The 14,848-nt window shown below is 45.7% G+C and overlaps 1 protein-coding gene across 2 annotated transcripts in view; it reads left to right on the top strand.

Moving 5' to 3' along the window:
- Positions 1 to 14,848, top strand: part of MRC2 (mannose receptor C-type 2) — an 87,822-nt gene that overhangs the window by 44,121 nt on the left and 28,853 nt on the right. For both annotated transcript variants that reach the window (XM_083709005.1, XM_083709004.1), the window contains exons 10-12: positions 10,882 to 10,997; positions 12,653 to 12,801; positions 13,526 to 13,743. In XM_083709005.1, coding sequence (XP_083565131.1) covers positions 10,882 to 10,997; positions 12,653 to 12,801; positions 13,526 to 13,743 — 483 coding nt within the window. The remainder of the gene's footprint in view (positions 1 to 10,881; positions 10,998 to 12,652; positions 12,802 to 13,525; positions 13,744 to 14,848) is intronic.

Below are 14,848 nucleotides of genomic sequence, written 5' to 3' on the forward strand. Positions count from 1 at the left end.
GTGTCTGGAACCGTAGCTGTCAGTGCAGCCATCTTTTCCGTTCCCCTTCATTGTTTCTGCTGCATGCTGAAGGTGTGCCCCTCTTTTCTCTGCCTTCTGACACCTTACGTCGATATAGATATATTTAGGAGACACCCTGTTCCTTTGATTTGCATTTGTTTCAGACCGATTTTCATGTTGCATTTTAAACCAGTGCTTCTCCAGCTACCTGATGTGGTAGATTGGCAATCCCTGCTCCAATCTAAATCCCTGACCTTTAGGGCTTTAAAGGTCAGCACCAACCCTTTGAATTTTGCTCAGAAACGTACTGGGAGCCAATGTAGATCTTTCAAGTCCGGTGTTATGTGGCCTCGACGGCCGCTTCCAGTCACCAGTCTAGCTGCCGCATTCTGGATTAGTAGTAGTTTCCGGGTCACCCTCAAGGCTAGCCCCATGTAGAGCCCCTTGCAGTAGTCCAAACAGGGGATAACTTCTGGACTTCTCTTTTCCTCGTCTCCCTTCTTTCCCTCTCCATTGTCAACATTCCAGATGTTTCCTCCAGCTGTCAGAGGCTCCCGATCTGGTTGCTGGCCCACAGAGCTCAGCAAAAGCTCCAGCACTCCCTATCTTTTGTCCTAAAGCAACCAAGATGGTGTTTTTGGCAAGAGGTGAGCCCATCTGTCTAGCGGATGCATTCCTCGCAGACTTGGATGAAGGCTGGCATCCAGCAGGTCCCTTCCTCCTCCCTCTCTCCTTCCCAGATATCCCTGTTCTTTTCCAGCATGACTTTTTAAAACAACAACATGCTGACATTTCCTTGGTTCTGTATTCTCCCAAGTGGTTTCCTTCGTAACCAGGAGGACCCAGCCATAGGCCGTTTATGCTGACAGCAGAGCTCAGAAGACCAGCTCCTAACCCCCCATTAAGTACTGTATTTTTTGCTCTATAAGACTCACTTTTCCCCTCCTAAAAAGTAAGAGGAAATGTGTGTGCGTCTTATGGAGTGAATGCAGGCTGCACAGCTATCCCAGAAGCCAGAACAGAAAGAGAGATCACTGCTTTCGCTGCGCAGCGATCCCTCTTGTTGTTCTGGCTTCTGAGATTCAGAATATTTATTTTCTTGTTTTCCTCCTCCAAAAACTAGGTGCGTCTTATGACCTGGTGCGTCTTATAGAGCGAAAAATACGGTACCGTATTTTTCGCCCCATAGGACGCACCGGCCCATAGGATGCACCAAGTTTTTTGGGGGGGAAATAAAGAAAAAAAAATTACCGTATTTTTCCCTCTATAACACGCAGATTTTTTCTCCTGATAAGTAAGGGGAAATGTCTGTACATGTTATAGAGCAAATGTGTGGTCCCTGGAGCCGTTTGTCCCAAGTGCATGGCAAAAATCAGGCAAAAATCATATTGCCGTCACAGAGGAGAGGAGGCTGCTGCTTTCCTGCATTCTGCCTCAGGGTCTTACTGCCCACCCTGTTCTGTTTCGGTTGCTGTTTGCTCAGACGGAACAAAGAGCAGTGAAATCCCCTCCCCTCCCCTCCAGGCAACCCCTCCCCTCCAGGCAAGTAGAGAGGAAAGCAGAGCGTCCCTGCTCCGGTGCTGCTGCTGCTGCGTCTGGGGACTCGGTAGGCAGCGGAAAACATGCAGATGGGGGGGGGGGCTGGTTTGAGTGGGTGGGTGGAATTTTGCCTTCCTTCCCCCCCCTTTAAACCCCTCTCCTGCATTCTTAGCCAGCTCCTTCTCTGCACACCCCTCTCGTGCTCCTTGTCCCTTCTATATTTTTCCTTCCCTCCCCACTTAAAACGTGGTTACAAAGCACGGATCCACATGAATCCTCAGGATCTTTGCATTGGGTCACCCCAAATTCACCATCAGATCACATAGCAATGATCTGATGCAAAAACAGGGCTGCAATGGTGCAAAAACGTGGTTACAAAGCATGGATCCACATGGATCCTCAGGATCTTTGCATTGGGTCACCTCAAATTCACCATCAGATCACATAGCATGTCCATGGCTACAGCCTGCCCCCCAAAAATCACGCACCCACTGTTGCCTGGGGCTGCAATGGTGCAAAAACGTGGTTACAAAGCATGGATCCACATGGATCCTCAGGATCTTTGCATTGGGTCACCCCAAATTCACCATTAGAGCACATAGCATGCCCATGGCTACAGCCTGCCCCCCCAAAATCACACACCCACTGTTGCCTGGGGCTGCAATGGTGCAAAAACGTGGTTACAAAGCATGGATCCACAGGGATTCTCAGGATTTTTGCATTGGGTCACCCCAAATTCACCATCAGATCACATGTCTGTGGCCACAGCATGAAGCACAAAAATGATACATCCACTGTTTCATTCAGATTGTTTTTTCTCTTGTTTTCCTCCTCTAAAAATGATGTGCGTGTTATGGTCAGGTGCGTGTTATAGAGCAAAAAATACGGTATTTCCCCCCCAGGCACTTGTGGGGCCGGCAGCGGGGAGAAGCGCTCTTCTCCCTGCCGCCCGCCTGCAGACCCAGTCCGGGGACAGCGGGAAGACGTGCTGCGCCTCCCAGCTGTCCCCGGAGCTTGCGGGGCTGGCGGCGGGGAGAAGCATGCGTCTCCCCGCCGTCAGCCTCCAAACCACATCGGGAGACAGCGGGATGGCGGCGTTCCGCCTCCCCGCTGTCCCCCGACCTTGTGGGGCTGGCGCTGCGGCTCTCCTGAAGCCTGGAGAGTGAGAGGGGTCGGTGCGCACCGACCCCTCTCGCTCTCCAGGCTTCAGCGAAAGCCTGCATTCGCCCCATAGGACGCACACACATTTCCCCTTCGTTTTTGGAGGGGAAAAAGTGTGTCCTATAGGGCGAAAAATACGGTAGTTTCCTTTCTGAATCTGCATCCAGTTGTTGAATATATGAGCAGGAGTTCTCCGCTGGAGTAAGATGCTTTGGAAGCTGTGGAATCTCTTCCTTCAAAGAGCTTCAAGAAATGATTGGAAGCTGCAGTAGAAAAGACATTGTAAGGAGGGGAATTCTCTTGTTGCATGCATTTTGGCCTCCATCTTTCCTCCCTCTTGTCATTATGGGTTGAGAAATGGTCCATAAAAGTGAAGCAGAAGAGTGTGCAAGGGAGAGAATCTTTCTCTGAACAAGAAGAGGGAGATGGTTCTCATTCTTTGGGTGCAGAATCAGCCCAGGGAAGCTGTTAGGATATCTGTCTTGAGATTGGGGGTAGCTGATGTTGTGCCCTCTAGATGTTGTTGGACAACAACTCCCATTATCCCTAGCCATTGTCCGTGCTGGCTGGGAATGATGGGAGCTGGAATCTCTCCTGGGGATCTCATAGCCGTTGTTTTTCAGCTGTGGTACTCGTACCACCCGATGTGCTGTGGAGCATCGCTGGCTGAAAAATCCTTGGGGTTAGGTGATCCACTGTGTCAGGGAACTGCCATCAGCTCAGAGGCAAGAGGTGGAAGGGCAGTTGTGTTACAGGGAGCCTCCAAAGATCTTGCGAAGCAGTTCTTCCTCTGGCGAGGAGGGAAGCCCCGCCTCCAGTGGGGAAGGGGCACAGGGATCAGAAGATGCTAAAGAGAACCTCAACACCGAGCCTGAGCAAAGCGGAGGGGAGGCAAGTCCCACTTTGCGCAGTAGGCTTGCGCGCAGAGAGGGGAGGAGAAGGGTGGGGGACACACGACTGTTATGCTGGGGAAGGTGTAAGGACCGCCCACTCCCAGATTCTGCTAGCGACTGAGCAAATATGGACTTGCGACGCTCTGCATTGTAAATAGTTTGTACAGATAATAAAGCCTGGAAAAGACAGGTTGGAGTCTTGCCTGTTTGCTCTCGAGCAACCACACCAGCACCTGACACACTGGGTCCCTTGTGACTGGTGTGATAGGAATTTTATGGTCTTAGATATATGGTAATGTTCATAACCGCACATACATAGATCAGCACAGGAAGGCCAACCTGGAACCATTTTGATTCCTAAACTGAGCAAATGTTTTCTCTGCAAGGTCAAACTGGAAAAGCCCCCCCATTGTCTTTTCCTTCACAAATCCTGTCTTAAGGGTATGTCTGTGTTTGAATAAGGGTGAAGGGTATGTCTGTGTTTGAATAAGGGTGTGAGCCTGTGACCTGGCTCAGGAACTAAGTATTTATCACTAGTATTTATCATTACAAAAGACTGGCCAGGCTCCTCAAGAAATCCAGTCAAGTAACCTGCCAGACAGGAAATAAACAAGGACAGGAGAAAAACAATATTGAAATTTCTATTTTAAGACCATCTTTTCTGTGATGTATCTGAGGGGTGGTCTTAGGTTACACCCCTTCTGTGATGTATGTATGATGTTTCTGGGGGTGGTCTTGATCTACAGGGTGGCAATTTCAAAAGTCTTTATAAGGCCTTGCACAGCATTTTTCTGGGTCCTCCTCCTTTCCTGCGGGTGATGGGAGCACCCTGTTGCAACAGATCAATAAGGATCAAGCTTACTAGCTGCTTTGATTCTCAATATTCTCTGGTTGGCCTCTGTTATTTTCTCCTACCAATAGGGAACCTATGTAAGGACTCTATATGGGCTCTTGGATACCCCATAAGGGAAAAGGGCATATTTTTGTTTACAACACTGAATAGGTCTCTGCATGGTCCAGATGTCTCCCTAGCTAAGGCGTCCTCACTGCTCTCCTGTTTCTTCCCTTCTTGCCCTGGGTCTTCCTCCTTGCTCATTTGATCCCTTCTCCTTTTAGCCCTCCTCCTCCCCTCTTGTGGCCTGCTTGCCGCCTGCTTCCGAAGGCTTCTCCCACGCTGCATGTTGATAGTGGCGAGCCCTGTGGTTGCCTTCAAAAGGAGCTTTTTCGGATCTCTGAACGATTCCCCCTCCATCTGCCTAACCAATATGAGCTGCCTATTGTGCTCCCAGCTTAGGAGAGGCTCCAACATCAACAAACCAGAGCTATGAAAGCGCTCTGCGGTGGGGTTTGAACTTCTTCCCTTTTTCCTTTTTTCTCGTGCCGAAGGAAGAGAGTTCGCTTCCCCTTCTTAGACTCTTCTGGGCATTGGTAGCTTGGGTTAGGGTGTGGGGATTTCAAGCGGCTTTGATGTGTTTTCCTTCTTCCTTTCTAAACTCTGCAACGTCTTCTTCTTGTGCTGTGACCTTGAAAACTAAGCCAGAGCCAACCTAGGTGGAGAGGGCAGACACCAATAATGGAGACCCCACCAACCATGACCCACAGGCCAAGTCCACACAAGTAGTCCATAGCTGTCAAGCGTCCCTTATTTGGTGGGACAGTCCCTTATCCCAGCGCCATGTCCCGCTGCTGTCCCTTATTGATGATGTCCCTTAAATAAGCTACTGAAGGTAATGGGGACCTTTCTATGTCCAGCTGTGCTTTGTCAACAACAAATTGTTGCTGTTTTTTGTGTTGAATATATGCTGTATGGTAATTTACGGATCTAATAGGTATCTAAAGCCATTTGCATGCAACAAAATATGTATTTTATCAAAGTAATTGTTGATCCCTTATCTTGGCTGCTGGTCTCTTATTTTCGAGGCTGCTGGTCCCTTATTTTCAAATCTGTAAGTTGACAGCTATGCAAGTAGTCAGTTCCTTTCTTTCCCATAAAAAGGATGCTGCAGAAATCCAAAGGGTTGCATCCAGTGCTAATTCTGCTCCAATGCTTTGCTGTGCAGCAATAGGCAAAACCACACCTGAGGATGTCATCTGAAATCAGTTCTGAATCTTAAATACAGAGGCTGCACACACACATTTAAAACACATGGCTCCCCCCTCCCAAAAAAGAACCATGGGAACTGTAGCTCATGCCCTCCCTGAACTATAATTCCCATAACAAACTACAGTTTTCAGGATTTTGGGTGGAATCCTGTGCTTTAAATATATGGTGTGGAGGCAGCCTATGCGTTTACAGTGGTATCTCGGGTTACAGACGCTTCAGGTTACAGACTCCGCTAACCCAGAAATAGTACCTCGGGTTAAGAAGAAGAAGAAGAGGAGTTTGGACTTGATATCCTGCTTTATCACTACCCGAAGGAGTGTCAAAGCGGCTAACATTCTCCTTTCCCTTCCTCCCCCACAACAAACACTCTGTGAGGTGAGTGGGGCTGAGAGACTTCAAAGAAGTGTGACTAGCGCAAGGTCACCCAGCAGCTGTGTGTGGAGGAGCGGAGACCTGAACCCGGTTCCCCAGATTACGAGACTAGCGCTCTTAACCACTACACCACACTGGCTCTCAATCAGTTCCATTGAAGTTAATTGACATGCCTAACTTGCACCCATTAAATTCAGTGGGTCTACTTTGGGTGGGATGGAAAGGGACTGTGAAGCCACAGGGCCCATTTCTCAGAAAGCACATCCTACATGCCAGTCAGGGATGGGAGAGGAATTTGCTGCCTTGGTTGCCCTTCTTCCACATTTGTTTGTTTATAATAATAATAATTTATTACTTATACCCCGCCCATCTGGCTGGGTTTCCCCAGCCACTCTGGGCGGCTTTCAACCAAATATTAAAAACACAATACAGCATTAAACATTAAAAAAACTTCCCTAAAGAGGGCTGCCTTCAGATTTCTTCTAAAAGTAAAATGGTTGCTTATTGCCTTGACATCTGTTGGGAGGGTGTTCAACGGGGCGGGTGCCACTACCGAGAAGGCCCTCCACCTGGTTCCCTGTAATCTCACTTCTCGCAGTGAGGGACCCGCCTGAAGGCTCTCAGAGCTGGACCTCAGTGTTTGTTTGATTGCCACCCTTTATCAAAAGATCTCAGGGCGGTTCACAAAGATAAAAAACACAGGTAAATAATTAAACCAAAGCAACAAAAACGATAAGCCCACCTTCTCACAGGAACATTTAAAAGGCCGTAGACTATTAATCAGCCCAAGGCCTGGTTGAAAAATATAAAGTGAAGTCACCAGGCAAACCTCCCTGGGGGAAAGCATTGCACAAATGAGGAGCCACTACAGAAAAGGCCTGCTCTAGTTATTTTATTTATTTGCTAAATTTATATTCAGTGTTGAGGATTTTATTCTCTCTTGTGATGCCCTGGTGCTTAGTTTTAATAATGAACAGTTTTTTTATTTCCACTATGTTGGGGTTCTTTGTTTTCATTGTTAGTTGTGCTTTTATTGCTGTAGTTTTTATCCTGCATTGTAAGATGCTCCAGTTTCTGTTTTGAAAAGAGTGGGGTGGATGTGAGTATTATTATTTTTTTACAATAAGCGGTCAGCGTGCTTAGGACTGCAGCCAAAGGTGCTTTTGATACACGGTGTGTCTATTTGATATTTTCTCTTGGGATGGTAAAATAAACAGTGATTTTAACAAATGCCTCCCTCCTTAGTTGAGAGCTTAGGTTTGCATACTTGGTAGTTGTGGTCTCTTAATTAAACTGTGTTGAATTTCATCTCCAACACCACAAACATGCAGCCACCATTAGCCATGTGCTGAGCTAAGCTTGCACGGATAATACTTCTTTCCCCTTTAAAAAGCAGTCAGTGGGATGGGCTGCCAAAAGCTGGCCCACACTCAGCTTGCAGCAGCAGATGGCAAGTGGCTTGCCTTGCTAAGCCTTGATGGTGGGCTTAGCAAAGTACTGTTTCGAACACGGGTTCAAATGATCATGTGGATGACTCTAAGCAAGGAGGGAACAGAAATGCAGTCTGAAATATACTCGGAGTCGATAGTGGATTTCATGCTCTTTATTCAGCTCATACTGGTGAGGAGAAGTTCCCCCCAAATATCTGCTTTATATACATTATTTACACAATGGGCTGCACGTGATTGGCTAATTCCGGGATTCTCCTGTAGGCCAATCAGGTTGTGGATTCACTTCCATCTGGAGCTGGATTGGGTGGCTCCTGCGGACCAATCAGACTGCTGCATTGTTCTAGGACCAGTCAGAGTGCTGCATTTTGGATCCTATTCAACTCAGTACATAATACAGTCGTACCTTAGAAGTTGAACAGAGTCCATTCCGGAAGTCCGTTTGACTTTCAAAATGTTAGGAAACCAAAGCACTGTTTCTGATTGGATGCAGGAAGCTTCTGTAGCCAATCAGAAGCCCCATCAGATGTTCAGGTTCCAAAAAACGTTCACGAACCGGAACAGTCACTTCCAGGTTTGCAGTGTTTGGGAGCCAAAACATTCGAGAACTAATTGTTAAAAAACCAAGGTACGACTGTACATAGAAAGTATGTGACTCCTTTCCAATTTTCAATGTTGACTCATCTTTTTTTAGCATTTATGCATTTCTAAATGTATTTTATGGGACCCGGGTGGCACTGTGGTCTAAACCACAGAGCCTAGGGCTTGCCGATCGGAAGGTTGGCAGTTCGAATCCCCATGATGGGGTGAGCTCCCATTGCTCGGTCCCTGCTCCTGCCCACCTAGCAGTTCAAAAGCACATTAAAGTGCAAGTAGATAAATAGGTACCGCTCCAGCGGGAAGGTAAACAGCGTTTCTGTGCGCTGCTCTGGTTTGCCAGAAGTGGCTTAGTCATGCTGGCCACATGACCCAGAAGCTGTACGCCGGCCCTCTCAGCCAGTAAAGCAAGATGAGCACCGCAACCCCAGAGTCATCCATGACTGGACCTAATGGTCAAGGGTCCCTTTACCTTTATCTTAAACGTATTTTAGGCCGCCCTGTGAATTTTTCATCATATTTTTGGAATGGTTTTTGAGCTGAGAGCTACATAGCAAAATCTGGAGTTGTATGAAATATGAAGAGTAATTAAATTTTGATCTGCACATCAGTCTGGAAAGTAGGATCAGGCCAGGATATGTTGGAATGTTGGAAGACTCTCACACTGCAGTCTTGACTCGACGGCAGCTTTCCCTTGGTGAAGATCAGGTTATCTTCAGAGGCGAACTATCAAGCAATTTGACTTACAGAATAATGGATCATGTGAATGAACAAATATTGGAAATACAGTTAATCCGCCTGAGGACAGAATTCTCTCTCGTTTCATCTAAATTTGGGGAAAATATTGAATGACATTTGCTGCTGACCTTTTTATTCACACCATCACCAGTATATACTGAAAATGTTCACAACAGCAAGAGAGTTTGTGATTTTATTTTCCAGAATGGGAGGATGGTAAGTTTTTTCTCTTTTTCGGCACTCAGCAGAGCACTGGGAAGGAGTGACAAAAAACTGAAACGCCCCGTGGGGCCCACAATGACAGCTGTTGTGGGTGTTTTGAAGAGTACTGGCCACTGCCATTTTAATCCCGCCCTCCCTGATATTGCCTAATGTTGATTTCCCTGCCTGATAGTATTGTATAGCCTAAAGTCTCTTGTTGGATCAAGCTATAACCACCTAGCAAAGTAACACTTTGGTTAGATCAAAAGTAATAGAAATTGCCTTACTCTTTGCAATTGTTTATTTTTTATTTTTTATTTTTTTTAAAATGCTTTTCAGATTTATACATTTCACTAATTTTACAATCATTTAAACATTTCAGAACTTGACTTCCTTCCCCCTCTCTCTGCGGTTCCTTAAATTTATTTTTACTATTGTCAGAGCTGCCTCTAGGTCCCAGCTCACAGAGGACCAACGCTAGGCTGTGGTAATGTATAAAAGTCTTTATTGAAGTTCAGTTTCCATTTCAAAGCCACAGCGTGCAGCCCTACGTCTTAACCCCTAGATCGGCGAAGTCCCGTCTGAGTCTCCTCCCCTCTGACACCAGTTTAAGATCCTAGCCCTGCTCCACCTTTTCCGCTGCTCTCTCCTCCTCTGGGTCCTCCTGCCGGCTGGGGCATTGCCCTTTCTGGACTCTTCCGACGCTGAGTCGCTTAGCTCCTCCCCCTGCCTCCGTCCGGCTTTAGGACCCGGTTCCCAATCCTCATTCTCTGCTGTCCCGCGCTCCTGTACATTTGAACTTGCCTCTCGCGCCAACCCAGTGACCTTTCTCCTAACCGTTACACTACTTCTGTCACTGCTTCCCTCTTCCGGGACACTGGCTGGATCTGACCTCCCCTCCGTTGCCCGACTCTCCGACGGAGGCGTGGTCAGCCCTGCCTCGTCTTCTCTTCCTGTTGGGGAATGCACTGACCCCGATGCTTGGGAACCTTCCCCCCCACTCTGCTCTGGTGGGGAAGCTGGTCCTGATTTCCAACTACTGCTCTGAGAATCCCTGCTGCCCCCTTGCTCCTGGGGCGTTCCCCCTGGGAACCCCCTGCCCCTGGCCACTGGCACCCCCTTCTGTGAATCTTCTGATTCGCTGGAGAGGCTCATGGAATCCCTCGGACCACTGTCCTCTTCTCCTACGCTCCCCTCGGATTCTTCCCCTTCGCTCTCCATTTCCCCTCTTCCCTGTGCCTCTGCTCCTGAGCCCCTGACAACTATCTTCTGCATATCCAGATTAACTTAATTTGCTCATTTATCCATCTACATTAAATATACGCTCTTATAAAACTGCAGGTTATTGCAATAATCCTGCCAGTGTTCTTACCTGCTTACAATTTATCTGTAAATATTCAATAAACCATTTCCATTCTTTTATAAAAAGTTTGTTGTCTTGATTTCTTATTCTCCTGGTAAGTGTTGCCTTTTCTGCATATTCCATGAGTTTTTGTATCCATTCTTCCTTTGCTGAGACTTCTGCTTCTTTCCATTTTGGGGCGAGTAACATCCTTGCCGCTGTAGTCGCATACATGAATAAGTTTCTATACAGTTTAGGTAGTTCTGTCCCTATAATTCCCAAAAGAAAAGCTTCTGTGCTGTTTTTTACAAAGGTTATTTTAAACATCCTTTTCAATTCATCATATATCATTTCCCAGTAAGCGTTAACCTTACTACAAGACCACCACATATGACAGAAAGAACCTTCTTTCTCTTTACAGTTCCAACACTTACTCGATTTAGATTTTTACATTTCGTTGACGTTTTTCTGTCACGTTTTCCCCAGGGTTGGAAATGGCAAACTCCATCTTGCTATTGGCTGGGAGACGACCATGTGACGTACAGTGATGCTCGGAAGGTGTGCACAGATTATTCGTCTACTCTGGTCACCATAACCAACAGGTCTGTGTTGTGTTGTAAGCCATCCAGAGTTCAACAAACGTCTTTTTTATTATTTAAAGAAATTGGATTATCATGGAATGGGTTTTCAGATACAGTGGTACCTCAGGTTAAGAACTTAATTCGTTCTGGAGGTCCGTTCTTAACCTGAAACTGTTCTTAACCTGAAGCACCACTTTAGCTAATGGGGCCTCCTGCTGCTGCTGCTCTGCCGGAGCACAATTTCTGTTCTCATCCTGAAGCAAAGTGCTTAACCTGAGGTACTATTTCTGGGTTAGCGGAGTTTGTAACCTGAAGCATATGTAACCTGAAGCGTATGTAACCCAAGGTACCACTGTATTGTGTTGCAAACACTTAGAGGGAAAGGCTAGGCTAGGCACTTGACCTCTTGGTTATTTTTGGAAGGTATGCTGCCTGGCTGCCACATGGCAAAAAGCAACAGGATGCTAGGCTGGTGACTGAGAGCGGCCGCCGAGACCATATAACACCGGTCCTGAAAGACATACATTGGCTCCCAGTACGTTTCCGAGCACAATTCAAAGTGTTGGTGCTGACCTTTAAAGCCCTAAACAGCCTCAGCCCAATATCCCTGAAGGAGCGTCTCCACCCCCATTGTTTAGCCCGGACACTGAGGTCCAGCTCCAAGGGCTTTCTGGTGGTTCCCTCCCTACGAGAAGTGAGGTTTCAGGGAACCAGGCAGAGGGCCTTATCAGTAGTGGTGCCCTCCCATCAGATGTCAAGGAAATAAACACTATCTGACTTTTAGGCAATCTGAAGGCAACCCTGTATCAGAAGGTTTTTAATGTTTGATGTTTTGTTCTGTTTTTAGTGTTCTATTGGGAGCTGCCCAGAGTGGCTGGGGAAACTCAGCCAGATGGGTGGGGTATAAATAATAAATTATTACTATTACAGTGGTGGACACGGGTGGCACTGTGGGTAAAACCTCAGTGCCTAGGACTTGCCGATCGTATGGTCGGCGGTTCGAATCCCCGCGGCGGGGTGAGCTCCCGTCGTTCGGTCCCAGCTCCTGCCCACCTAGCAGTTCGAAAGCACACTTAAGTGCAAGTAGATAAATAGGTACCGCTTTATAGTGGGAAGGTAAACGGCATTTCTGTGTGCTGCGCTGGTGCTGCAGCTTCGTCACGCTGGCCACGTGACCCGGAAGTGTCTTCGGACGGCGCCGGCTCACGGCCTCTAGAGCGAGATGAACACGCAACCCCAGAGTCGGACACGACTGGCCCGTACGGGCAGGGGTACCTTTACCTTTATTACAGTGGTACCTCAGGTTACAGACACTTCAGGTTACAGATGCTTCAGGTTACTCAGAAATAGTACTTTGGGTTAAGAACTTTGCTTCATTCTTTGCTTTATTCCATAAGAATAGAAATGACTCGGCGGTGGTGCGGCGGTGGCAGCAGCGGGAGGTCCCATTAGCTAAAGTGGTGCCTCAGGTTAAGAACAGTTTCAGGTTAAGAACGGACCTCCAGAACGAATTAAGTTCTTAACCCGAGGTACCACTGTATTATTATTATTATTATTATTATTATTATTATTATTATTATTATTATTATTTGACTATCAACCTCTGGAGGAAAGATCATGGATTGGTGGATTTGGTGAAGAAGCGACTGACTCATTCCCTTGTCTCCCTGGCCAAGGTTTGAACAGGCCTATGTGAGCAGCCTAATTTATGGCTGGGAGGATGAATATTTCTGGACAGCTCTACAGGACATAAATGAAACGGGCTCCTTTCGTTGGTTGAGCGGGGATGAAGTCACCTACACCCACTGGAATCGCAACCAGCCCGGTAATAGATCTCTCTCTCTCTCTCTCTCTCTCTCTCTCTCTCTCTCTCTAGGGTTTGTTTACATCTTTCAAGTGACTTAGTATGTGTCTCTCTTCTGCAATCACAGTGGGTTATGCATCCCCCCTTTTTTCCTTTTAAAAAAGAATATTTATTTTGCCTTCTCCCACAGTAAGAAATTTGGCTTGACTGTCTGAATTGTCTGCACTTCCTTTTTCATTTTTGAATAAATTTTATTCGGGTTTGTAGAGAAAAATACAAAACTTAATATTAAATATCTTTTCCTTTTTTTTGGTCCAAACTAAGACTTTGATCTAACAACAACAAAAACATAAAGGGGGGGGGGAGAGAAAGGAATGAACAAAGAAAAAGAGAGAAATAAAGAAAAAGAAATAGAAAAGAAGTTCAAGAGAGAGAGAGAGAAACAAGAAGAAGAAACCTTGGTTTGTTGCGGTTTGTTTGGAGCTAAAGAAACCATAATCCCTGGTTCAGGTATAAGGTTAAATTAGAGATTGTGACTGGTTTCCTCCATCCATTCGTGGGGAGAAGCAAAGGGGTGTGTGGTTTGTTCATGCACAGTAAACCATGGTTTATAGCTTACCATGATGGGTGCAGCCATTATCTAGTTTTGTGGTTATTGCCTGATTTTGCCAAGCCAGGTGGAAACCGTTTCCTTTGGCTTAAATTTTTCCTCTGGCCTATTTCCCCCTTCCCATGAGGCTTTCAGGTTATAACAAAGGAGGCTGTGTTGCCTTGGCCACGGGGAGTGCCATGGGACTATGGGAAGTGAAGAACTGCACCAGTTTCAAGGCCAAATACATCTGCAGGCAGAATTTGGGGACTCCGGTGAACCCTGAGCTTCCTTCGCCTCATCCCACCCCGAGCCTCACAGGAACATGTCCAGCGGGATGGGTCACCAGCCCCAAGTTGAGGCATTGCTACAAGGTACGTACAAAACGAGGGGAGGCAGCCAGCCAGTTCATGCTCAGAACTTTTAATGCAAAGTGAATCGTATTAGCTCAAATCGGTTTTGGATTTAACATTTATCACAGCAGTTCGGGCTTGTAATACTCTCACCGACTGCAATCAGTTTGTGAAACGGCTCCCTTTTTTCTTTTTCTTTTTTTCTTTTTTAAAAAAATTTAAAAATATTTTTATTAAGTACAAATTAGAAAACATACATATTCACAACAAAAGAAAATACAAAAGAAAAAGGAAATACATCTAACCAAGGAAGAAAAATTAGAGAATATTTTGTCTCTTTTCATATTTACAGTTATTTATACCTCTATAAAATGCTATTCACAATAAAAGGAAAAAAATGAAAGATAAGATATCAGAAAAAAAGAAAAAAGAAAAAGATCATAGGTGAAATTTTTTTAAAAGTAGATAAGTACTCACAATACATAGGCTCCCTTTTTTCTTTTCTTTTCTCCAAAAAAATTATTGATTTTCTCTTATAGCACACAGACATAAACACAGAAAAGAACATTACATTTATCACAACATAAAAACTTAACAACAGTAAAAACACAAAAGGTAAAAGAAGAATTTCCCCCCTTTATTATTCCCTTTCTTATTCCCTGCATTGCTAGAAGACTTCCTCGACACCTTCCAATCTGAATTTCATCATAACACATATTTAGCAGCTCCCAATTTCATATTTATAGCATCAATATCCTCTTTCATTACAAACCTCTTATCCTTCCTTCCAATTGTAATCCATAATATTATTATTAATATTTTTCTGTCCCTTAGCCTAATCTGTTACTTCTAGGAATTTCTTAATTATCTTATATTAAAGTATCTCACTAAATATTCTTTAAATTTCTTCCATTCTTCTTGTGTTTCCTCCTCTTTCTAGTCACAGATTCTTCCCAGTCAGATCAGCCATCTCCGAAAAGTCCATCATCTTCATCTGCCATTCTTCTATTGTCGGCATTTCTTGCAATTTCCAATTTTTGGCTAATAAAATCCTCCTGCTGTAGTGCCATACAGAAACAGTCTAACATCCTTCTTTGGCAATTCCGGTCCTGTTATTCCAAGTGGA

The sequence above is a fragment of the Podarcis gaigeae genome (genome assembly GCF_964106915.1).
Source record: "Podarcis gaigeae genome assembly, chromosome: 13".
In the NCBI taxonomy this organism is placed as follows: domain Eukaryota; kingdom Metazoa; phylum Chordata; class Lepidosauria; order Squamata; family Lacertidae; genus Podarcis; species Podarcis gaigeae.